This window comes from Hemicordylus capensis, chromosome 1 (genome assembly GCF_027244095.1).
Source record: "Hemicordylus capensis ecotype Gifberg chromosome 1, rHemCap1.1.pri, whole genome shotgun sequence".
NCBI classification, from domain to species: Eukaryota; Metazoa; Chordata; class Lepidosauria; order Squamata; family Cordylidae; genus Hemicordylus; species Hemicordylus capensis.
Window position 1 is genome coordinate 70,752,421 of NC_069657.1, and position 23,976 is coordinate 70,776,396.

General features: G+C 44.0%; 1 protein-coding gene across 2 annotated transcripts; it reads right to left on the bottom strand.

Moving 5' to 3' along the window:
* Positions 1–598: 598 nt before the first annotated feature.
* Positions 599–23,754, bottom strand: RHOV (ras homolog family member V). Of its 2 annotated transcripts, XM_053309506.1 has the most exons (4): positions 23,588–23,754; positions 23,041–23,484; positions 5,600–5,658; positions 599–4,330 (listed from the first exon to the last, which is right to left on the bottom strand). In XM_053309506.1, the coding sequence occupies exons 2-4, from the start codon at positions 23,234–23,236 to the stop codon at positions 3,890–3,892; spliced, it is 696 nt and encodes a 231-aa protein (XP_053165481.1). In that variant the 5' UTR covers positions 23,237–23,484; positions 23,588–23,754; the 3' UTR covers positions 599–3,889. The 2 variants fall into 2 exon arrangements, with proteins under 2 accessions (XP_053165481.1, XP_053165397.1); XM_053309422.1 differs by lacking the exon at positions 23,588–23,754 and having other exon boundaries at positions 23,041–23,580.
* Positions 23,755–23,976: the final 222 nt, after the last annotated feature.

The window sequence follows — 23,976 nt, forward strand, 5'->3', positions numbered from 1 at the left end:
TTGCCCAACACTGTGAGGGCTCCTTGGCGGAAAACAGAGTCTTCTTAAGCCCCTGCACCTTCTTTGAAGGCATGCACAGAGTGCTGAAAAGTATCGCCTTTCCCAGTGCTTTTCTCCTAGAGCTCTTAAGAGAGGGCTCCATCTCTCTTAAAGCGTCCTCCCAGCACTGAGAAGAATGCACTAATGTGTAGAGATCAATATAATGGGAAATGGCTCTCACTTTGGGGGGGGGGGGGGGATGGTCAAAATGGCTTCCACTTGAAAAATAGGGAAGATCACTGTAGACGATGTTGAGCTAAATGGACTAACAGTCTGATTCAGTATAAGGCAGCTTCCTATGTAGGGCTGGTGCTGGCTTTTGCTATCATTAGTCACTAATTGGGATTTAACTCTGTGCATGTGTCTTTTAAGATTTGGCTACAATCCTTTTCATATTGTTTCTTGCTGTGATTAAAAAAAAAATCATTGTAAGACACCTTGAATACTCTTGTACAACAGCAGCGCTGCAGAGGGAATAATAAAAATCTTCTTGAATAATGTTGTTCCAGCTGCACATTTTGCTGGGTTTCCTCCCAGTGAAAATAATGGACAAACAGCCTTTATGCTCAAACATAACATCTTTATTTGAAAAAGGGTTTGATACACAGTCTCTAGGGCAATGGGAGCAGGAGTCAGTACAGTACTGGTTCTTTCCCAGGAATCTGGGGATCTGTACAATGCTACAATATGGAACGACAACATCCACGATTCCCTCAGTGCTGCTGTAGCAAAGGGAAGCATGGTGGTCCCTCCTGCTGTTGATACTACCTTTGAGATTGCATCCTCAGGACAAGGCTAGTTCAGCCTCATTCGAGGACACTTTCCCTGCACACAGTGGAAATGCATAAAGACCCAACATGCAAAGTGTTCTCCTTATACAGCAAAGCTGTACCGTGCAACTAGGGAGCCATGATGATCAAGAACGGCTTCATACAAGGCCAATTTCCAACATGCAAATGGTGTGTAGCAGATTGCCCTGCAAGGTGTATGCATGCTGGGAAGTCATGGCTCAGCTTCTCAGTGTACTTCTATGTGGCAAAATGGGAAAATATATTGTCATCATATGCAGTAACCCATGTTTTGTGTGTGTGTGTTTTTTCTACCCAGAAATCCTATTTGTGTCATCACATTTGAAATGATCCCAAGAACCATGATTCTTACAGTGGCCTGCACAGCCTTTTCAGCACAGCACCGTGCCTGTGGAAACATAATATAAGTAAGCAAAGCCACTCCTGTTCTAGTTACTGCCTACACTTTCCAAAGCTTTGAATGAATTCGAGGATATTCCCATGAACATATTATTCTTCCAGTTTTAGATTCACAAGAGATGTAACCATGCTACTAATATGGTAGTGTATGCATTGTTTTTGTTTTCTCCCGTGTCTTGTGCAAAGTGAAATATTTACAACCATCCTTGTTTCTCATCTAGAGCTTCAGATTTCCATTAGCATTAGCACGCCATGCTCCATATTCTATCCATGTGTGGGACCAGGCAGACCCCTGCTGCTCAAGGGCTATATGATGCTTGCTGCACAACTCTTTCGGCACCAGGGGAAAGGGTTAGAATCCTGAGTCTTTGGCTTCCATTTTGCACCTGCAGGCAGCATGGCCAGGGATTTCATGGTGCATGGAGAAATTCACTCTTTCAATTGCTTTTTGTGCAAGACATAAAACAAAACAATTTTATTTCCCCATTCCTTCATTTGAATCTGAAGTATAACAAAGAATTAATAGATGAGGTCATTAAGGACTTTCCTAGGGCTCAAAAAACTCGGCCAGCATTATTAAACTCCACAACAAAAACCTGTTTTTCTCTCTCTTTCCCTTTCAGCTTCTTTAAGCACTTCCTCCTTCCCTTATTCCTTCTCCTTTTTCTATCCCCATCTCTCTCTTTCCCTCTTGCTCTGCTCTCTCTATCACATGCTTCTCCCTATCTTCATTTCTCCCCTAGCTTCATGTTTTGTCTCCTTCTTGCCTTTACTTTTGTCATACACACGTAATTATCTTACATTTCTTTCAAATGTACTAGGTTCCACAAGGTTTCTCTTTAAATGGAGACATTCACATTTAGACATAGAACTGAGTTAGCGACAACACAATTTCTTTCAACAAATGAAAATCTATCTTTTACTACATTGCAACCAGCTATAGCTGCATTTTGAGAAGTGAACAGTCTGCCAGCATCCCTCTCTCATTTTTTAATACCCAGTTTAAAATATCTGTGGCTGGTTTTCAAATGCACTGACACCAGGGCCACAGCTGTTTTGGGGTGTGTGGTTGTATTTCCATCTCAAATTTGAGGAGTTAGTTTCCTCTCTCTCTCTAGCCTTTCATGTTCCATAAAAACAATCCTTGTAGCCAAACTGGCAGAACCAGACAGACTAACTAATCAGTCTCTTCAAAAGGGTTTCAGGGAGGGAACTGAAGTCCTACAGGTCAGGATTGAGATATGAAGGAGTGTGATATAGCAAATACTCTCAAAAGTAAATTTCTGGCAGAGCACATTCATTTATTTCACTATGTGCTTGTTCTGTTGGTATAGTGCTGGGGACATTTTACTAAAAATAGGTAATATTATTATTAATGCCCTCACTTGTACACCTGTATGTGGAAGGAAGCACAATGTTGGCAAAAATAAATCCAGAGGTGCACATGTAGGAGAAAGAAGTCCAAAGCTGCAATCCAAAGCACTAGGTAGTGAAGTGCCATTTAACTCAATGGAGCTTCTGAGTAAGCATGATCTTAGGACTGCACTCTTTCTCAGAGTTCAAACTGAATGAGAAACATTTGAATTCAGATTCAGAATATGTGTTCTCACGGGATGAGTTTTGAAGTGATTCAGTGAGTGCTTTCATATGGAAAGGTTAAATAAGAATGGACAGTGCATGTAACATTTCCAAGGATTAATTCTTCAGTGGGATCCTTCATTCCTGTTGGAACAAAATTCCCCCAAGACACATTATTTATATTTTTTCCACCTATCTAGACTTATGAGGCCACTTCAAAAGTCATCTTGCGAAGACCAAATGGTCCTTTAAAATTAGTCTTGAATTACACTAGCTTTGTGGTGCCATAGGGATCTTTCCAGGTCCTGTAATCAGGGAATGTTTTGTCCTTTTAAGGGTGTGACGCACAGTCAATGCTCCTTCATCTAACTCCAGAGGTTCTTAAATTTGGGTCCCCAAATGTTGTTGGAGCCACAAAGACCATTTTCTTGCCACAAAGACCATTGTGGCAGGGAATGATGGGAGCTGTAATCCAATAACATCTGGGGACCCAAGTCCCAGAACCCCTGCCTGGTTGTATCCTGAGGACATATTCCACTTCCACAAGCAGCACTGAATGAAAACTTTGAGTGATACTTTTGATTGAGCAGACCATATTATTGTGTGATGTAGCCTCTCAAGTGAAATCCCTATATCTTCAACTCTGCCTTGAAAACATCTGCTAAAGTACTGATAAACCTCAATGTTACGTCTCAAGTTTTACTTCAGTGTTTCATTCAGGTATTGTGAAGCCTTTAGGAGGTTCTGGAAACTGGCCATGCAACCTGGTATATCTAAAATAATAAATCTTGGATGTTCTTTAATACTAAACTCCAGTATATGAAGTAGCAAAGCATACCAACTGCTTAACATTTGCGTGGACCATTTGGTATCCTGGCGCAATACAAGTCCGCTTTCTGTCTTCTGGGCAAGTTCTTCCATAACCCAGCAATTGCAGGGGCTCTACATTCCCTGGGCTGATATTGCTCTCCTTGCTGGAGCCATTAGTTCATCACTTCACCTTCTGGGGGGAAAAGTATGAGGTCCAGTTCTGGCTTATAGGCCTTTTCACTGCCACACCAGCTTCAGACAAAACAGAAGAATTTCTTCCATCGACATTTGGAGAGGGTCTTGATTCCCTTGGCTGTCATTTTCTTTTCCTGTTGGGCCTTGTGCTCAACTGCACTGACAATAGCTGTGTCAAAAACCTCCTTCAAGTTCTTTTGAGTCAAAGCGGAGCACTCTACATAAGTCTGAGCCCGAATTTTCTCAGCCAGGCCTTCAGCCTGAGTTCTAGGTACAGGCTTCACGCGGTAGCGGTCCAGGCTGATTAGCACATTCACATCATCCCTCAGGTCAGCCTGTGTCCCCACCAGCACCACTGGCGTCTCTGGATTGTGAGTTCGTATTTCAGGGATCCATTTCTCTGTGATGTTTTGGAAGGATGTGGGATTCACAACACTGAAGCAGACCAGGAAGACATCACTGTCAGGGTAACAGAGTGCACGGAGGCAATCAAAATCCTCCTGTGGAGGAAAAACAGAGATACCAAGATCAGTTTGCGATGCCTACAGCAAAAATGATAGCTATTGGCTCCCAAATACTGTCTTTTCCAAAAAGCTCTAAAGTAGGAGTTTTCAGCCTTTGTTCTAGCAAACTTCCACAAACCAAACAACAAAACAAAACAAAACAAAACAAAAATTAGTTTGAGCTGTCCCAAGTATAACTAAGACAACTTGGTAGCTCACTCTCCTAATATTACAGGCTCATTTAGACCAATGGAAAGGAGAGGGGAAACTGCATATTATACAGCCCACTAAAAGAGAGATTCCAGCAAGACAAACAAAAACAGTTATTCTGCAGTCTTTTTTGGGGGAGGTATTCTTTGGAGGAAGAAATATTTGTGGGGTGGGTGGGCACCTGTTCTCTGGAGGTCTTCAAACAGAGGCTGGAGACTTATCTTTTGGTGATGGTCTAGTTCTGGGTTTCCTGAATTGAGCAGGAAGTTGGACTAGATGGCCTACAAGATGTCCCTCCAATTCTATGATTCTATTTCCCTAGCAAGGCCTTCACCTCTGTATTTAAGTAACTCCCATTTTGAGAAGCATGACTATGAAGGGCTCCATACGGTTCAGCTTGCTGTACAGGAGTGTTATAAGAATTACTGAGATGTTTTGAATAGGGGTGTGCACGGAACTGTCTGGCCGGACCGGCCTCGAACGGAACCGGCCCAGTTCGGTCTGGCCCCCCCATTGAACCGCCCCCCCCGGTCCGATCCCGGACCGGTCTGTGAATTTTTTTAAAAAAATATTTAAAGTCAAAGAGAAGTACCCGTAGCACCTTCGGGGGGCTTGCGGAAGCTGCCGGGGGTGGTGGTGGTCTGCGCAGGTTCCCTCTCCCCCCACCAGCCTTCCTCATCACCGCCGCAGCGGGTAACTGAAGCATTTTCGGCCCTTTCGGGCCTCCGTAAGAGCGAGCGGCCGCCATTTTGGCGGCCACCACACATGCACAAATACCCTCTTCGGTGGCCGCAGCAGTTATGAAGAAGGCTGGTGGGGGGAGAGGGAACCCGTGCAGACACACGGACACACCCGCGGCTTCAGCAAGCCCCCCGAAGGGGCTACAGGTACTTCTCCTTGACTTTAAATTTTTTTAAAAAAATTTGCGGACCTGCCGGTTCCACAATGTAAATATTATTTCACTCTTATCCCCAGATGCGCTTTCTCACATAATTCTTGACACGTCATTGCAATCGAGACTGCTTTCTTAATTTTAGTTAGGCTTATGGGCCTCACCTGTCCTGCAGTGTCCCACAGCTGAATACGGACTGGTGCACCATCCACTAGTACCTGAACTGCAAAGAGAAAGAGAAGATGTAAGTGTTAATTGTTTGTTTGTTTGTTTGTTTCTATAACACCCAAAACTTGTGTCTCTGGGTGGTTTACAATGAAAATCATTTAAAACATTAAATCAATTAACAATTAAAATTATGTAAAAGATTAAAAACATATAAAACCCAATATTAAATTTATTTAAAACTACAAATCTAATTAAAAGCCTGGGTGAATAAATGTGTCTTCAGTGCCTTTTAAAAATTTGTCAGAGACGGGGAGGCTGTAGTGGTGGGGGAGCGTGGTGTAGTGGTTAGAGTGCGGGACTAGGACCGAGGAGACCCGAGTTCAAATCCCCATTCAGCCATGAAACTAGCTGGGTGACTCCAGGCCAGTCACTTCTCTCTCAGCCTAACCTACTTCACAGGGTTGTTGTGAAAGAGAAACTTAAGTATGTAGTACACCGCTCTGGGCTCCTTGGAGGAAGAGCGGGATATAAATGTAAAATAATAATAATAATTTGATTAAACACTCACAATGTAGGAGAAAGTTGATTCAGAGTCATTTAAAAAGATTTCCCTCTCCTCTGCTCACACCACCCCGCATCACCATAAAGCTGCATTCACACAGACATAGCAGAACACACTTGGCACTTTTGTATGTGGTGTTTGAAGTAAGTACGGGTACTTCTCTTCAAATGGCACCCTGGCAATAATATAATAGAGAACATTAATCTCTCCAGATATTTAGAGTGGGATGAACACAGTTCAGAGCATGAGCGATTGCTTCCTTAGCTACTTATATTTGTATACATGTGCGTGTGTGTGCGCGCGCGCACGCACGCACGCACGCACACACACACTATTTGTCAGGTAGCTAAGGTTGTCTCAGGGCTGAACTAAGAAAAAAAACACAAAATCAGGCCCTGCCCAGAGTCTCATGACATGACACATGAAGGGAAAGAAGAAAGGTAAGGAAGGAGAGGATTATTATAACTCGACATACGGAGAAATTCGTACATGGAAAGAAACTGGGCAATCTGCATGTAGATAATCAGGTTTCTCGAACAAACGTGTAATTTAATAGGACCGGTATGAGGGGGTGGCATTGCTGGGCAGCTGCTGAGGGCCCAGAGCCTTCAGATGGACCTACTGTTTGGTGGTGGAGGGGGTGACTTTCTTGGAACCCACCCAGTTAGGAGGGAGGGCCATGGAGGGCATTTTGCTGAGGATGCCCGAGAAACTGGAGCTGGCCCTGTATTGTATTGGGAGGGAGGGGGCCCACTGGCTGGGAGACAGCTTGCTCTTTGCTCTCCCCCACCCCGAAGAAGAAGGTGGGAGTAGGCATGGCCAGGAGCCCCTCTTCACTTTTTGTCTCAGGGCCCACTCCAACCTTGCTGTGCCCCTGGAAGCCAGAACTAACTTTGTCTGCCCAGTGTGTTTGCACTGCATGTACACAGAGCACAATACACATGTGTGCAATCATTAGACTTGACAATCTATATCCCTATTACTTACTATTCCCTGTGCAGAAGTGCATTGTCAGAAAGCAGTCATTTGAAAGGCAGTTCTTATTTAGATCTCTGATGACCTCCTTTCTCTTGCTGCCCCAGGAATGAAGTAATGGAATCTCTGTCCCAAACACCCAGAGTTGTTTACTGTCAACAATGAAACCATACTGGTGGTGGATTATTTGTGCTTTGTTTGTAATTGTGCCTTGTTTGCAAACTGTAATTGCAAGGTACCCTGAGACGGGGGGGGGGGGGGGAAACACCCAAGCAGCCTCCGATGCAATACAAATGCCCTTCCCTTACAGGCCTCCTATTTTTTCCACATTAGTGACAATGGTTGGCGTGCCTGCCCTGTCTTTTTAATGTCCATGGGACTTCCTTGAACAAATATAGTCATGGTGTCAACTAGTGTTATTCCAGCAGTGGTATCAAGTCCTCCACAGGGGTTCCCTGGTAGATGCTCAAGGGTTTCTTGGCAGACCTGATCAGTCCTGAAAGTGTCCTCTAGGGGCAGAAAAATCAAAAGACACTGGAACAGAGGCTTGATGAAATGATCAAACATAATGCCCAAAAGGATAAAAGTGTAAATAGGTAGGTGAATGACTGATGAGACAAGTATTGTTTAAGCGTTCTCACCCAAGCCTGAGCAGTTTATACATTGATCTGGAGGTACCTGGATAGCTCACAGTTACTCATGCTCTGGTAACCTCTCACTTAGATTACTGCAATGCATTGTACATGAGGCTGCCTTTGAAAACGGTCCAGAAACTGCAGTTGGTACAAAACAGGGCTGCAAGATTATTAACTGGGACTGGGTACTTTGATCATATTACAGCAGTCCGAGTGAACAGAAAGGTCCTCACCTGGCATCTGAAAGAACAAAGTGACGGTGCCAGGCTAACCTCACTGTGGAGTTTGTTCCATAAACGGTGTGACCACCGAAAAGGCCCTCTCCCTAGTAGCCACCCACCTCACCTCGTTTGGCAGGGGCACTTGGAGCAAGGCCAAGATCTTAAGGTCCGAGTCAGGACATATGGGGCAAGGCGCTTTCTCAGGTAACCCGGTCCTAAGCCATTTAGGGCTTTAAAGGTTAGAACCAGCACTTTGAATGGGTCTGGACATGGACTGGGAGCCAGTACAGCTGGTGAAGCACTGGCGCAAGATGACCAAAGTACCCAGCCCCAGTTAATAATCTTGCAGCCCTGTTTTGTACTAACTGCAGTTTCTGGACCATTTTCAAAGGCAGCCTCACACACAATGCATTGCAGTAATCTAAGTGAGAGGTTAAAATTAAAATTGTTTTGTATTGTGTGTTGTGATTTGATGTGTTTTTATTGGATGTTTTAATGCAGTGTTGTGAGCTGCCCAGAGAACAATTTGTTATGGGGAGGCTAGCGAATAAAGTTTTTATAAAATGCATTATTTATTTATTTATTTAATTTTTAATTGCCATCTATGTACATGGTGCTTGAAGCAATTATGAAGACAGATCCCCGCCTAAGGGGCTCAGATATGAGCAATTCAATCTCTAGAACATTCATGGAAATTTATTTATTATAGTTACACTCCACTTTTCAGCCAATTGACTCCCAAAGCAGCTTATAATTAAAATACATGTAAAAGCTAGCATTATAATAGGGTTATGTGAAGTAGTGGCTGACATATTTTATTTTATTTTTTTATTTTTACATTTATATCCCGCTCTTTCTTTGAGGAGCTCAGAGTGGTGCACATGATTATTTTTATCCTCACAACAACCCAGTGAGGTAGGTTAGGCTGAGAGATACGTGACTGGCCCAGAGTCACCCAGTGAGTTTCATGGTTGAATGGGGATTCGAACTTGGCTCTTCCCAGTCCGAGTCCAACACTCTAACCATGTTGCATGTGTGCAAGTTGCACAAATGCAAAAACTGAGCAGTCATAAGAGTAAACCCATTATTTCCAATGGGCTTATTCTAGTGTAAACATCATTTTCACATTGTGCACGCAATTTTACTGGGCTGATGTACTTTGCAAGGTATGTCAGTCAGTGTCTTTTGGTCCCTGGCAATGGTTGAGGTGAGCTCTAGGGTTCCAAATCTTGGATCTCCAGATGTTGTTGGGCTACAGTTTCCATCATCTTCAGCCACAATGGCCAAAGGCCTAGAATCAGGGGCTAGTTGAAGGTAAAGATGAGAGCTGACCTGAAGTGTGGTGATAACTCAACTAACAGGGAATACAGGAAAGGGAGAGACTGGGTGATAAAAATAAATCATGACAAAATGCATAATTAGCATGAGTGTGTCATGGAGGAGGGCAGACATCCTGTGCTAAAGGTGACAATAGCCCATACTTAGCACCAGCTAGTGATAGTGATAGTGTGTCTTTTACTCAGCTGGGGAGTGTATATGTCCTTTATTTTCTTGAGACAGGATTAATTTCTTCTCAGAGATCACTCCTCATTAGCAGAAGAGTGAAAAGGACTACAAACAACTGGCTTTAGAGTTTGCAGTGATTTCCTGGGAGAAATAGCTTTTGTTTCCTCAGGGCCTTTCAGTGTAATCAGGCAAAGGGTGCCCCAAGCATATTTTAGTGTCTGTGTGATACACCAATCAGCCTTTCTTCCATGACAATAGTAGAGCAACATCCCAGCTACACATAATAATAGACGGTGCAGTGCAGGTGATCAGCTGTTGTTGTTTTTAAAAAATGCTTAGATGTGCAATCCCACCCAGGAAAGAGATGCGGGGGTGGAGGCTGTACAGTTGCCAATGAATTAAAACTAATAATTCTCAAAACCTGTTTGCAAAAAGATGAGGCATTGCTGCTGAGAGAAAGAAGAAGTAGCAGCTTTGCAGGTGTTGTGTACTTTAAAAAACAAATAGTGCGATGCAGAACTAATGGAGCCTACTTTCCGCTTCCTTCAGCGTGGTGATTCCTAACTAGGCCCCCTCCCTTGTGTGGCAAATCTGGTTTGTATCCAACTGTCAACACATGTGACACACATGGGTGGCTGCCATCTTGAAACAAATTGGCAGATGGGGGGGGGAATATCACCATTGGGGTCCCTTACAACGCATGGGAAGGAGCCCTACATTTGGTTTGTATCAGACTGGGAAAGCAAAAGTTACTAGAAGGGGCCACTCAGAGACATAAGCGTTCTTCCCTTTGGAAGGCTGACTTAAAAAATAGCTGGATGAGCACTCCGACCCTGTAGCTGTGCAATGAGGGAGTGCACAGTCTCTAAAAAATAAAATGGGACATTCAAAATAAACCCACACAGCATTTTGCAGGCATGAAGAATGGAGAGCTGCATTCTTATCATTAAACACAGCACACACAAAAATCCAATAAATGCCAGTAACAGCATGGTTACTGTAGGAGGAGCAATGAATGTGCCATTTTGATGAAGAATTACATTATCCCAAGTACAATTTTGCAATACTAGGGTGACATCTCCACCAACAAAAGATGTGTAAAGAGTTTAAGGGAAGATGTAAAACTTACACACAAGTCAAGCATGCATTGACATTTTAGAAAGGACTGCAGAAAAAGAGACAGACTGAAATGAAGATGGAGAAATGAAATTTTAACAAAGAAATTATTGGTGGAAGTTGCTACAACATGGTATATTTGCTCCATGGTGAAAGTGTTTTAAGCAATTGTGGAAGATCCCATAATAGTTTAAATATGTTGCTAGGAAATACTGATTAAAGGAAAACTGAGTGCAAACACCTCTTAGGCATGGTGCAATTAAAAGGTAACCATCAACTTGCACGGATTGAGCTCCATTTCATTGCTCACTACTGCAGTAGCCTGGCAGGTTCAGGCAGAATACAAGAACATAAGAACAGCTCTGCTGGACCAGGCCCAGAGCTATCTAGCCCAGCAGATGCCTTTGAAAAGCCCACAGGCAAGAGGTGAGGGCATGCCCTCTCTCTTGCTGTTGCTCCCCTGCAACTGGTATTTAGAGACATCTTGCCCTCTGAGGTTCTTCCTTACAGCCTACAGGATAAGAGAGGCAAGAGAAGACTCAAGCCATTTTGGTACCAGAGCAAGAACATCTAAATCAATGAATGTAATAATAATTGGCAATTAATTATTCAACGAATGTAACAATAATTGGCAGTTTGCTGAAATTTTTGCAGTAAGACCAAAATGTCATCCTGTCTAGTAGCGGGAATAACTTTATGTGGCAAGTCAAGTGCAAAGGTGCCTTGCCCCATTGTTAGAACCACTCTTGTGAGGAAATCATTGCAGATCACAGACTGGACAAGCACTCACTATCCTTGGAAGGTGGAATGGGGGATGCAGGAGGACAACTGTTTAAAGGCAGATATTTGCTTACTGAGATTGCAACCTTTTGGACCTCCATGAAAATGTTGCCTGGCACTGGGTTGAGAGCAGCACTGATTTAAGGACTGCTGTGCTGTACTGAATAGTTGATTCATGGGAATGCAGAAGTTTGAAAAGGAGGCGGTGATTGATCGAGATCACACAGTACTTTTTGAGCCATCACAATAGCAGATGTGAAAGACATTGCTTCCTTGTGGCTGGGAGACGGTTGAGTCTGTTACCACATCTTAACCACAGAGAAAGAAGAGAAACCTGTTCCTGATCAAAAGGGTTGCTTGGATTCTGGTTTGATCTCCAAGATACTGAGCATTTCCCTCTTTGTGTCTCAGTTCTAAGGACTTGCCAAACCCACATGGTGAATGGAAAATAGTTGGCACACACAGAAATCTATTAGTATTACTATTTATATACTGCTTTTCAACTAAAAGTTCTCCAAATGGTTTACATAGAAAAACTCAGCCCTATCTTGGAGATGCCAGGGAGAGGGGACTTGGAACCAGATGGCCTCTTAGACTGAGGGCTCACAGTCTAAGAAGAAACACAAGGGAGACACCAGCAACAGCCACAGCAGGGATTCTGTGCTGGGGTTAAACAGGGCCAGTTGCTCTCCCACTGCTAAATATAAGAGAATTGCTGATTACATGATGTTCTGTATTAAATATATATCATTAATATGGGTAGCAGAGCTAGTGCTGCCTGAGCCCAGGACCACTCTGACCCCATCTCAGTATTTTGGAGGGCATTGTAGCTCAGTGATAAATGCATGCTTTGCATGTAGAAGGTCCCAGATTCTATTCCTGGCATCTCCACTTAAAAGGATCAAGTAGCACATGATGGGAAAGACAGTTGCCTCAGATTCTGGATTGCTGCTGGCAGTCAGAGTCGACAATACTGGGTTAGTTGGACCAGTGGTGTGGCACAGCCTGTTCATATTGTTGTCCCATTTTAGCAAGTGGCATCATATTTGGAACATGGGAAGAACAGATGCTCAGCACGGCCCAATATTCTGCTGGGCAGTGCAGGGTATCTGGAAGTAATGGCTCTACTAGGAAGCAAACCCCATCCCCGGAGTTCCTACTGGCCCGGCTGGAGAAAGGAGGAACTACAGCCTCAGACATGAGGATGCTGGAGTAGAAGCAAGGCTTGGCTGAACTGAAGCATGATTGCCCACTAGAATCTGACTTTAAAGAGTTAGGAGCACCACCCACAGACCTAGTGGCTCATACCTCTACCTCTGTTAGGGAGACCACCTCAATTATGTAAGATGAGCACACCATATATTTTCCTGTTGCCTTCTGTGACATATTTTATCTATGATATCATGCCCAAGATTGGTCTGCACATCGACCAGAATGGGACATGCACAGATCAGTCTCAGGATCTGACTTGGTGGCAGAGAACACAATTAGTAGGTTGCCAGGAAACCACCTCAGCTCTTACTGTCCTTCATGCTGTGGAAGAAAAACCTCACTTGCTTTTGCTTAGCAACTGCATGTGCTTTTTCTACCTTTCTGTACCTGGGTGAAGCTCAGCTAAAAAGGACCATGACAGAGGCAAGGGGAAGAAGGCAGGCAACAGACAAATGAACAGGGCTTGTATGGTGAATTATGGAGAGAGAGAGAGAGAGAGAGAGAGAGAGAAGGGGTGGTGGTGTAGAAAGGGGCAGCAGGACTTATCCTGGGTCAGCCCAATCAATCAGAGTGCAAGGAGGAAGTTGGTTTCTTTCCTCTAGCTTTCAACAGCTACAGTTCTGCAGCTCTCTCCAGCCTAAACCTTGCATTGGCCTCTCCCTTTGAGCCATGCAAGAGTTTCAGTAAAACAGAGAAGCAGGCTAAACAGGATTGTTGGGTGGGTGAAGGTCAATATTTACGCATATTGCTGACCCTGAGAACTAACTTGCCATGATAAGTATCAGTGTATCTGATCTTAGCATATAGAAGTACATTTGCTTTCAGTGCTATCCGAAACACCATTAATGTTCCTATTATTTTATCTAGTCACATGTAGCTCAGTTGTGATCTCTTAATTGATTCCTATTCTTATGAAATCTACAAAGCCTGACAGCAGACTTCCATGGGATTGGTCAAAGCATGCCCCAAAACAATGTCTAACCTCTCTTGATTATTTTTTTCCACGATGAAACGCAATGTGGCAGGCAGCCCCCACTGACCAGATTCAGAGCTAGATAACTTTATTAAGGTTGTCCCGTCATATGCCCTTAGACTATACTCTGGCACTATTGGCTGAAATGATGAAGAAAATTACTCAAAATAGCACCATTGAAATTAAAAGGACAATTACAAACTTGTCCTTTGAATTTCAATGGGATTATTCTGAGTACCGTATTTACCTGAACAGAACTTGGAAAAGACCTACAGCCCTTTCTCACAAGCACTGCAATGAGAAAGGGCTACTGGGTTTGCAGAGAGGAAGCCCTAAAGAGCTTACCTCCCCGCAGAGGAGCTTTCTGCTGTCCTTGCTGGCAGCTCTGAGGGTTGGAGTGCTGGGATGTGCCACCCCCTGGAGCTCCAATAATAGGGAATCCACCACCACCTCCCCCGCCTGCCTGAGTCTGCCAGCCTCACCTGCTTGCAGCCGCGGCTGACACATGACCAACCCCCCCCCCAAACCCACAAGGTTAAAGGAGCACTCGCTCCCTTAATCTCATTTTGAAGGGTGGCTCCATAGGTGGGTTTGCCGCTGTGGTGCTACTGGGATCGGGCCTGATCCCGGCGGTTTACACGTGCAAGCAAAATTGGTCTGAGCTCCCTTCGCCTGGGTTTGCCTGCGTTGTAAATAGACTCCTAATCTTGGATTCAGGTAAATACAGTAATTTTCCTCATTACGTAGGCCACTGCCTTCATACAATGCTTACACAGTGAAGCAAAATCCTATCCATGCATATGAGGCTTGGGGTTGGGAAAGATTTTCTGAAGATTATAGTCCCACAGTTGTTAGCTCTTGTTATCTCTGGGCTGCACAAATGTGGCCCTCCTGCAGATGCGAGACTACAACACTCACCATCCCTGACAAGTGACCACTGTCGCTTGGGATGATGGGAGTCATAGTTCAACAGCTGGAGGGCAGAGTTAGGAACATAGGAAGCTGCCATATACTGAGTCAGACCATTGGTCTATCTAGTCTGTATTGTCTTCACAGACTGGCAGCGGTTTCTCCAAGGTTGCAGGCAGGAATCTCTTGTCCTATAAAAAATCTTGTCCTATCTTGGAGAAGCCAGGGAAGGAACTTGGAGCCTAGATGCTCTTCCCAGAGCAGCTCCATCCCCTGAGGGGAATATCTTACAGTGCTCACATGTGGTCTCCCATTCAAATACAACCAGGGCAGACCCTGCTTAGCTAAGGGGACAAGTCATGCTTGCTACCACAGGACCAACTCTCCTCTACATCCCTGCATGACAGAAATCTGGCAATATATGCATTCCCACATATATGTAACAAAAGAGAAACAAACATTTTGTGTAGTTGTTTCTTTTTAAAATGGCAAGATTGGTATAAAGTAGACCATAGGCTGGATCCAATGAAGAACTCATTCAAGCGTATAGCAGCTCAGAACTGGGTTTGAAGTTTAGGCCTCTTCATGCTCATAAATTGGATGATAATCTCAGGCTGCTATTTCTTATAACTGGGTGTGGCAGACAAAGCTACTGATAGCTCCTTTGTGGCTTCTAATTAAAATGCAACTCAGTTTGAGGGAGCCATGGATGATGCAGTGAATAGTGCTGGGTGTGGACATGAGAACCAAGGTTTCAATCACTGCTTAGCTATGAAAACTCATTGGGTGGCCTTAGATAAGTCACTATCTCTCATGGCTGCTGTTGTGAGGGGGGAAATGTGATAAGGTTGTATTGTATGCTGGCCTGAGTCCTTGGAGTAATGCTGAAAATAAACAAACACCTTTGGAACAGCCACTGCAACAGAGGGTAGAGCAATGGGCATTCACAAATTGCATAGGGCACAAAAACTCATTGAGCTATACCTGCTATACCTTGGAAACCAATGTGAAGATAAAGTAAGTCACAATACACAATGGTTACCAATCATCAGGATAAGGCCTTGCCTGTTCTCCCAAAGGTAGCCATATGTTGCTATGGAAATGAAAGAAGAGCAGAGTCATCACAGACTTCATGACACTGAATAAAAGCAAGGCTGCAATATGTAGTCAATGTATTGGTTAGATTAACAGATTCAAAACATTTTGATTAACCGAGAAGGTGCCAGCAGCAGCCTGCGCTAACAAGTTGGAGGGTTAGGGTTTGCTGCCAGAAGGTGCTCCCAATTAATCAGATTTTAAAATAGTGTAAATGATTTGTTCTTTTTTATTTACTTTTATATTATTCGCAATCATATCAAGTTTCAACAAATTTTATATCTTAGTAAATAATTTACATGGGTATAGAATCTTGAGCCTTCTCATTTTAATATTGAATCAATAACATCCATATATATACACACTTGTCTACTGTGCCTTCTGGTTGTGAATGCTTATAAGTATGTAAGTTTGCAAATACATATATTTCCAAATACACTGAGCAGAATCCAGACTAAGGCTGTGTGGGGGAAGGAATGTTTTATTCACACTACTGTGGAGGGGTGATTTTTGGTGATCTGCCCTCCCCTCTGATGCTTCCAATGCCTCCCAAAAATATGACCCTAAGGGTTGGAGGATTTAACCCTTTCCCATACAGTGTTAGTCTCTGGATCCTGCTCACTTTAACTAGTCCAGCCTTGTTGGCAGTGCCCCTTTCCCCAAACGTTTGCTATACAAATCCTTGCTGCAATTAAAAGAAAAGTAAGCCACCTAATGGTGCAGCGGGGAAACGACTTGATTAGCAAGCCAGAGATTACTGGTTTGAATCCCCACTGGTATGTTCTCCAGAAATACCTATATTGGGCAGCAGTGATATAGGAAGATGCTGAAAGGCATAATCTCATATTGCGTGGGAGATGGCAATGGTAAACCCCTCCTGTATGCTACTAAAGACAACCACAGGGCTCTGTGGTTGCCAGGAGTTGACACCGACTCGATGGCACACTTTACCTTTAATCATCCCTAAATCCTCTGTTAAAGAGAATTTTTTTAAAAAGAGAATTTATTTATTTTAAAAATAGAATTAAATATAAAAGCTGCACTTGGCAAGTACTGTCTTAGAAAAGGCTTTGCCTCCTCGTTGTGTCCTTCTAAGAGGACGCCTGCTGTAATACATGCACACATTTTTTCTTCAGAATGATGTTCCCTTCCTGTGCAAGTGTATGTAGAGTTTTAATCAATAAATTGACTCATTTTATATTTCTGTTCTCTCTGCACATGGTTACTCTAATTTGCTGCAATGCTGCTTTGTTGTTCTGTTAATACAGTTTTGTTTCAAGAATGTAAGTTGCGATGTATGTGAAAAGTGGGATTAAACCATTTAAAAATAAATAATCGGGTGACAGCCCTAAAGAAAATGCTTCTTAAAAAGCACGGGCTGACGTGATGTGAATGGGTAACGGTGTTGGGAGACTTTGGTGCCACCACATGTTGCTGCATGCACAGAAGCTGTGGCACTGCTGTCCTGACCTGCAGCTGCACAAACTGCATCCCTGTGGGTTCTTCTGTTCGCCACCATGAGAGAAACTGCGGGGACATTGCTTGTGCAACCGCCAGTCAGAACAGCAGCATCACTGCTTTGGGGTACACAACAGTGGCGGCAGCGCCATGGTCTTCTGACACCATTACCCTTGTCAGCCACAGCCAGAGGCGTATCTAGGGAAAATAGCGCCTAGGGCAAACACTGAAATTGCGCCCCCTGTCCAAGCATCTGACACCCATCTTTCAGATAACTTCACCATAATATCAGCTGAAAGATACAAGTCAGGCTCGTTAATCTTTTAATATTTCAAAAACTATTCAGCAGTGGACGTAGCCAGACCAAAAAAACGCTGGAAAACTACAAATTTCAGTATGTGGGGGCTCATGAAATACCCAAATACTATGTGGAGATGTACTTGGAAAACTAAACAGAAGTGCCTGTCTTTATTATTATTATTTTTACCCGTAGCCCCTTTGGGGGGCTGGGGGGTTTGCAAAGATTCCCCCTCACCCCACTGGCCTCTAGGGCCTCGTAGGGACCATTTGAGCATGTGCAGTGGCCATTTTTAAAAATAATCTTTTTTTTTTAAAGGCCACTGAAAACAAAATGGCCACCGTGCATGCTCAAATGGCCTCTGCAAAGCCTGGCATGACCTAGAGCCTCACAGAGTTGGCCATTTGAGCATGCACGGTGGCCATTTTGTTTTTGGCAGCCATTTTTTTAAAAAAATTAATTTTACAAAATGGCGCCCCCCTTCAAGTGGCGCCTGGGGCACGTGCCCTACCTGCCCTACCCCTAGATACACCCCTGGCCACAGCTTACCGAATCCAAGTTCAGATCAGACCACTAGAATATAGCATTGGAGCCACCGTTCATTGAGTCATGCCCTCGTCACCCAAACCTCATGTGCCCCCAGTGTAAACAACAGACATGTCACCTTCAAACATGCCTCAGCCTGTCTGAACTAGCCTTCACACTAGTGAAAAAGTATCCATTTTCTTAAGTGGGGGGGTACCGTGTGGTGTGTGTGTGTGTGTGTGTGTGTGTGTGTGTGTGTGAGAGAGAGAGAGAGAGAGGGGGGGGGGTGAAACCAACTTGCAGCCCAATCTGCTGAATGTGTACTCAAATGTAATGTAATTCTTGGTAACACTTCACATTTATGTAGTGCTCTAGAATGCTGGCATATGTCCACTTGTAATTTTTGCAATGCTGATATTTCCATGTTGCAGATGTGGAGTGGTTTGCCTTAAGTTCACTATTGTGAGATCATGGCACAGGTGAGCTCATGACTCTTAGCCACTACACCACACTTGATCCTGTTTTCCTACCATAACCAGTTAAAATAAAAATGCTTGAAACATACAAACTGCTCCTACAACTGCCCACCACTACATATATATCCATTTGAAAAACCATGTAAAATGGACTGCAGGATGACATACAAGTATCTCCAAAGTATAAAAGGCAGGCTGTTGGAAATTTTCTAGGGGAACTGGCAATGCCTACCCAAATGTGTGGCTTGTTATCATGGGCTGGCTGTTCTTGATTAGATAAAAGTCTTCACAGTTCACTGGGGCTTACCCCCAGGTAAGAGTGCATAGGATTGCAGCCTTAAAAGTTAATTGTATCAGTCTGACACAGCAATGAAGACAAATAATCTCAAGACACTTTGAAGGTTAACTAATTAGGTTAAAATTTGAAGGTTAACTAACGGGTAAAAGTTTAGTTTATCAGAAACATTAAACTGACAGTGAGGCTATTCGCACGGGCATGCAAAAATGGGCTAAGGGAGCCCAGCCCAGTTTTGCATGCTCGTGTGAACCACTGGGATCACGCCTGATCCCAGTGGCTACATGGTGGCAAACCCGTCAAAGTAGCCTACTGCTAAAAAGAGGTTAAGGGAACGAGCGCTCCCTTAACTTCAATATTTTTATTGTGTGTCAGCCGCGGCTGGCACACTCGGGCAGAGGAGATCCCAGTAAAGCACCGCACACTTGCGTAGTGCATTATTGGGACTCCTACAGGTGGGGCAAAGCATGGCGGTACATCCCAGCACCTTGACCCCCAGAGCTGCCAGGCGAGCCGCCGCTCATCTGGGCAGGTGATTCACCCGCCCAAGGAAAAACAGGAGATCGTCTGCAGGGAAGGTAGGCTAAACCCACCTTCCCTGCAGACAGCCTGCGAGCTCTTCTCATTGATCGTGAAAAGAGCTCTATTATCTTTATTGTCCTACCATGAAATCTCGTACAATCTCTGAAAGCCCAAGTATATTTCAAGTGCAAGTTTGAATTCTGGAACAAAAGTCTCAGAGCCAAATATACTTTCCAAAGATCTTTCCACATCACTGTCTTCTCCCAAACCCCTCAATATCTCCATCTTAATTAGACAATAATTAGACAATAAACATCTCTCCTCTCCCTCTCTTCTCAAAGATAGTCTCTTTGCTTCAGGTCCAGGGGTGACCAACAGGAACCTCTTCAGCTGTTATTGGACTGCAACTCTCATCATACCCAGCCTCAATAACTTGCAGTTGGGAGCTCCAGTCCAGTGTTTCTCAACCACCAGTCCATGAACCGGTGCTGGTCCGTGAGCTGTTGGGTGCTGGTCTGTGAGGGTACTGGTCCCTCACACGTAGAGCGCCGGGGCCTGGGATCCACGGAGCCTGGGTGAGTTCTCCAGAGCTCATTTCTAGGCAGACAGCCCTCATTGCTGGATAACATTAATTTAGCTTCCTCAAATGAACATTATCCAGCAACAAGGGCTGCCTGGAAAATGAGCTCTGGATAGCTCCCAGTGGTGGCCCCTACCGGCCCAAAATTGTTTTGGGGGGCCTGGGGGGAGGTGACACCTATACTAACTGCTGGTCCAGAAAACTGCACACGAAGAATGTACCGGTCCATGACTCCAAAAATGTTGAGAAACACTGCTCTAGTCCAACAAGAGCTGGAGAGCCTGAGGTTGGTTACCTCTGCTATAATAATTCACAGGCAATTCCAAGAGTTTCCTTCAAAAGTCTCTCATGTTTTACTTTCCCGCCCTGCCAGTCTTCCTTACAGAGCACATAATGAAGCTCACAGAAACTGTCTGAGGTGGGGACCTTCAGACTCCTAGTCTTTGAAGAGCTCAAGAACAGGGTTGGCCAACCTGAGACCCAAATACAACAGCTGTCATTCCCAGTTGCAATTAGCCACCCTGCACTAGGAGGCTGTGGCAAAGGTCAGGCACCATATAATAACAATATTGACATGGTTGGGAAGTATTGTTTTAATACAGCTTTTAAAAAAAATTACTAAAGCTTTGTATGTATTAAAAATGCAACCAGTGTTCATAATGATGGATTAAGGTAAACCCCAAGATTGAAAAAAAAGATGATAAACTCAAGTAAAACAACAAATCTATCAGCACAAACCATCTTGAAAAATAGGCTTTGTACCATTTCTAAAAGGTGAGCAGCTCACGGGTGAATACAGACAACCCTTTACCAAGTGGTAACTTTCCACGGTGTGGTTATAACCACTTCTTAAGTCGGTCTTCTCTATTCTTCTGCCAAATGTTGAAGGGAATAATATTACAGTCCGGTGAAACACAACCAAAATCCAAGGAAGCGGAAAAGTGGAAGACAGTCTTCACCACTTGGCAGGACATACAGCTATATGTTACCACCTGGTCTCTGTAGTAACCCAGAGATTCTGTTTGCTTCAGACAGGCAAGTAGTTCCAAAGCTACAGCTCTCACATGAAGAATTTCTGCTACTAGAGATGAGACAAAGGATTTTGGGTGTGGGGTGTGTGGTGGCGGGGCAGGGGGGGGGAAGCAGGGTCTGGTGCACTGACTCAAGACTTGTGGTTTTTGGTGTCTGGTGTACTGACTTGGCGCTTAGTGTTTCCAGGTCACAACCCAGAGAGAAATCGTGTCTGTGTATTTAACAATCCTGGCTGCATTCCCAATTAATTGCATTTGTAGTGCTGGGAGCGGGCAACCCTATCCGTGCCCCAGACATTCATAAATGACACATATAAGAACAGTGCCATTTCCTGTGATGATCCCAAGGAGTCCAAGGAGGAGGCTGGAGAATCAGCAGGGGCAGCACCAAAGAGAGAAACCAAAACAAAGGGCCAGGTCTCAGCCTACTGTTCCATAATTGGAACTGTACTATAATAGCCCATGTGATGCAGTCCATCCGAGTTCAAATCCCTTTCCAGCCATGAAACTCACTGGGTGACTCTGGGCCAGTCACTCATCTCTAAGCCTAACTGACTCCACAGGGTTGTTGTGAGGATAAAACATAACCATGTGTGCCATTCTGGGGTCCTTGGAGGAAGAGCAGGATAGAAATGCAAACCAACCAACCATGTGTACCATTTCACAACAGACAGGCTTCTTCAGGTGCACACAAAAACCATATGCTATCTTATTCCATGACAACAATTCCAGCTGTTTTATCAAGGAGGAAAGCAATCCCTCCAAAATGTGTGCACCACCTTTTTGTAACTTCTTGTTCCCATGCTCCAGTTTAGTACCCCAGCATGTGACCATCAATATGGGAAGCAAATGTCTGGGCAGGCCCTAAGGTCATCAGGCCCCAAATGCTATTGGGAGTTTCATTCTCATAAATGAATAACGAATGCTGCTCCAGATGAAACACAACCGTCTCCTTTTTCCCCTCTACGTTAACTGGAGAAAAGTGTAATAAGCTCTTGAGTTTTACTCTCCCAATTAAAAACCCTAAAAACCAGACTGACTGGATAGCTTGCAGAGTTAGCTAAGAGTGCATGTTTCCACCCATGTTTCGGATAAAAGGCCAAACCAGTTTCCCTTGCTCAGATCTGTTTGACAGTTCAAGAGATGTCCATTCTGCAGAGATCCTCTATCAAATGATGTGTATAACTCTTAGTTAACTAAATCAGTATCACCAGTGTTTAATGTTGGGACTATGTAAGATACATATAACTATTGAGCTTTAAATAGTACACATTAAATAATGATTATTTAAATACTGTGTTCATTAACTGTGCAAGGGAGAGAGTTACATTGCTTCCATTTTTAAAAGAATAAAAATGATGAGTTCCATAGATGGATTTTGGTTTTTGATGTCTCCAAAATATATGCTGCCATTTACAACTTTCCTTATTCCATTGTGTTGCCCTATCCCTAACATCCTTCCATGCCTATATATCCCACACCTGCCATCAATGCTTCAGCACCCCACTGACTTATTACATGAGATCAAGCTTAGAATGCTGGATGTTTGTAGGTACAGTTCCCTCTGCTACAGTTACAAGCACAAAACTGCAGAAAGAAGAGAAACTCCAGAATCCTGTTTGAGGCAGAAGTCATGTTGCAGGTAACACTTCCATATGAAAGGACAGAATGAAGCATGTTGCCTATCACTCTATCTACCCTCTGGGGACAGCTTTAACTACAGTTAAACACATAAGCTGGCAATCCTAGGTTGCAATCCTATGCACACTTATTTGGGAATAAGTCCCACTGAAACAATTGTTTCCAAGTAGTGCACAGGAGCAGGCTGTTTGTAACACTTTTATTATTTTATTTATGAAATTTATACCCCACCTTTCCTCACAAGCTGTCTCAAGGCAGCCTTGAACAATCAATAGGCAAGATAAATTAAAATACAATACAATATCAAAACAAGGATAAAGAACCCAAATATAAGAATAGCAGGAAAAAACATCAATAAAAACCATTTAAAAGACCTGAAATAGGATTCCTACTGTATGTCCTATAGGACTGTAATCTTCTGGAGGAAAAGTTTAGCTTTTCAGATCAGAAAGATGCACAAATAAGGCAGGTGCTCCTTTCCAGGCCTGTTCCCATTGCCACTGTTAGGTCATTTGGATGCCCCCCCCAGACCTCTGGTAGACAATGCGTGGGTGGGGGGAGGGGGAGAAAAAGAAATGAAATACCAAACCCCGTCAGGATGGGATGAGCTTGTCCTGTTCTGCTTACCTGAGAAGGTGTCCAGTGCTGTTGGCTGGTACTGGTCTGGGTATCCATTTGTGGTGTAGCTCACAATCAGGCTGGTTTTCCCCACAGCCCCATCGCCAATGAGGACACACTTGATGCCCAGCTCTGAGCCACTGCTTCTGGGGGTGCTGCATCTTCGCAAAGTGGGTGAGTAATCCAGTAACTCCTGTGGAGGCATGGCTTGAAGAGCAGGACGGGGGACCGTTTGTGTCCCTCTTGTCAAAAAGTTGTGTGAATTGCAACAAAAAATGTTGTAGTTCTCTATGGATTTCTTCTTTTTTTTAAAAAAACACAACCACAAAACTCTTCAGGATAGTATGGAGGATGAAGAAAAAAGGAGAGCAAAATATGGGTCAGTCACTCTGTTCCCCCGCACAGGGACAGTTTCTCTTTCCCTGGGATTGCATCCCTTCAGGTGTCCTGGAGCTGGCAGGAGAGAGAATTACAAAAGGGAGATTTGTATCCTGGGCGTGAATTGCATGTAACTTCCCAGACCTGTAATGGTTTAGAAGAAGAAGAAAACCCATACCTGATTTGCATGGGCCCTCCTCTTTTCTTTGTAACTTGATTCTGCTTTATGGGTGCTTGAGTACACTCATACTTTTAGTCCTCTTCTATTTCCCCTTGCACTTAGTTGCTGACGAGAGCTGCTGGGTTGGCATACTGGGGGGTTACTTTATGCTCAGAACTGGTACAGTAGCACCAATGTAAACAAGGTCAGTGTTCTACAGCAACTTGCCAACTGGGTTCTGAAGGGAACACCCTGAAAGGGAAGCTGTTCAGTACCATCATTCAGATGGTGCCATAAGAAATTGCAAAGAATCCAGTGCCTTGAACACTGGGAGGTTGTTAATTTTTACCCCAGTGAGCAAAACAGCAGAGCACTATGGAATGGGCAGCAGAGGATGGTTTAGTTGT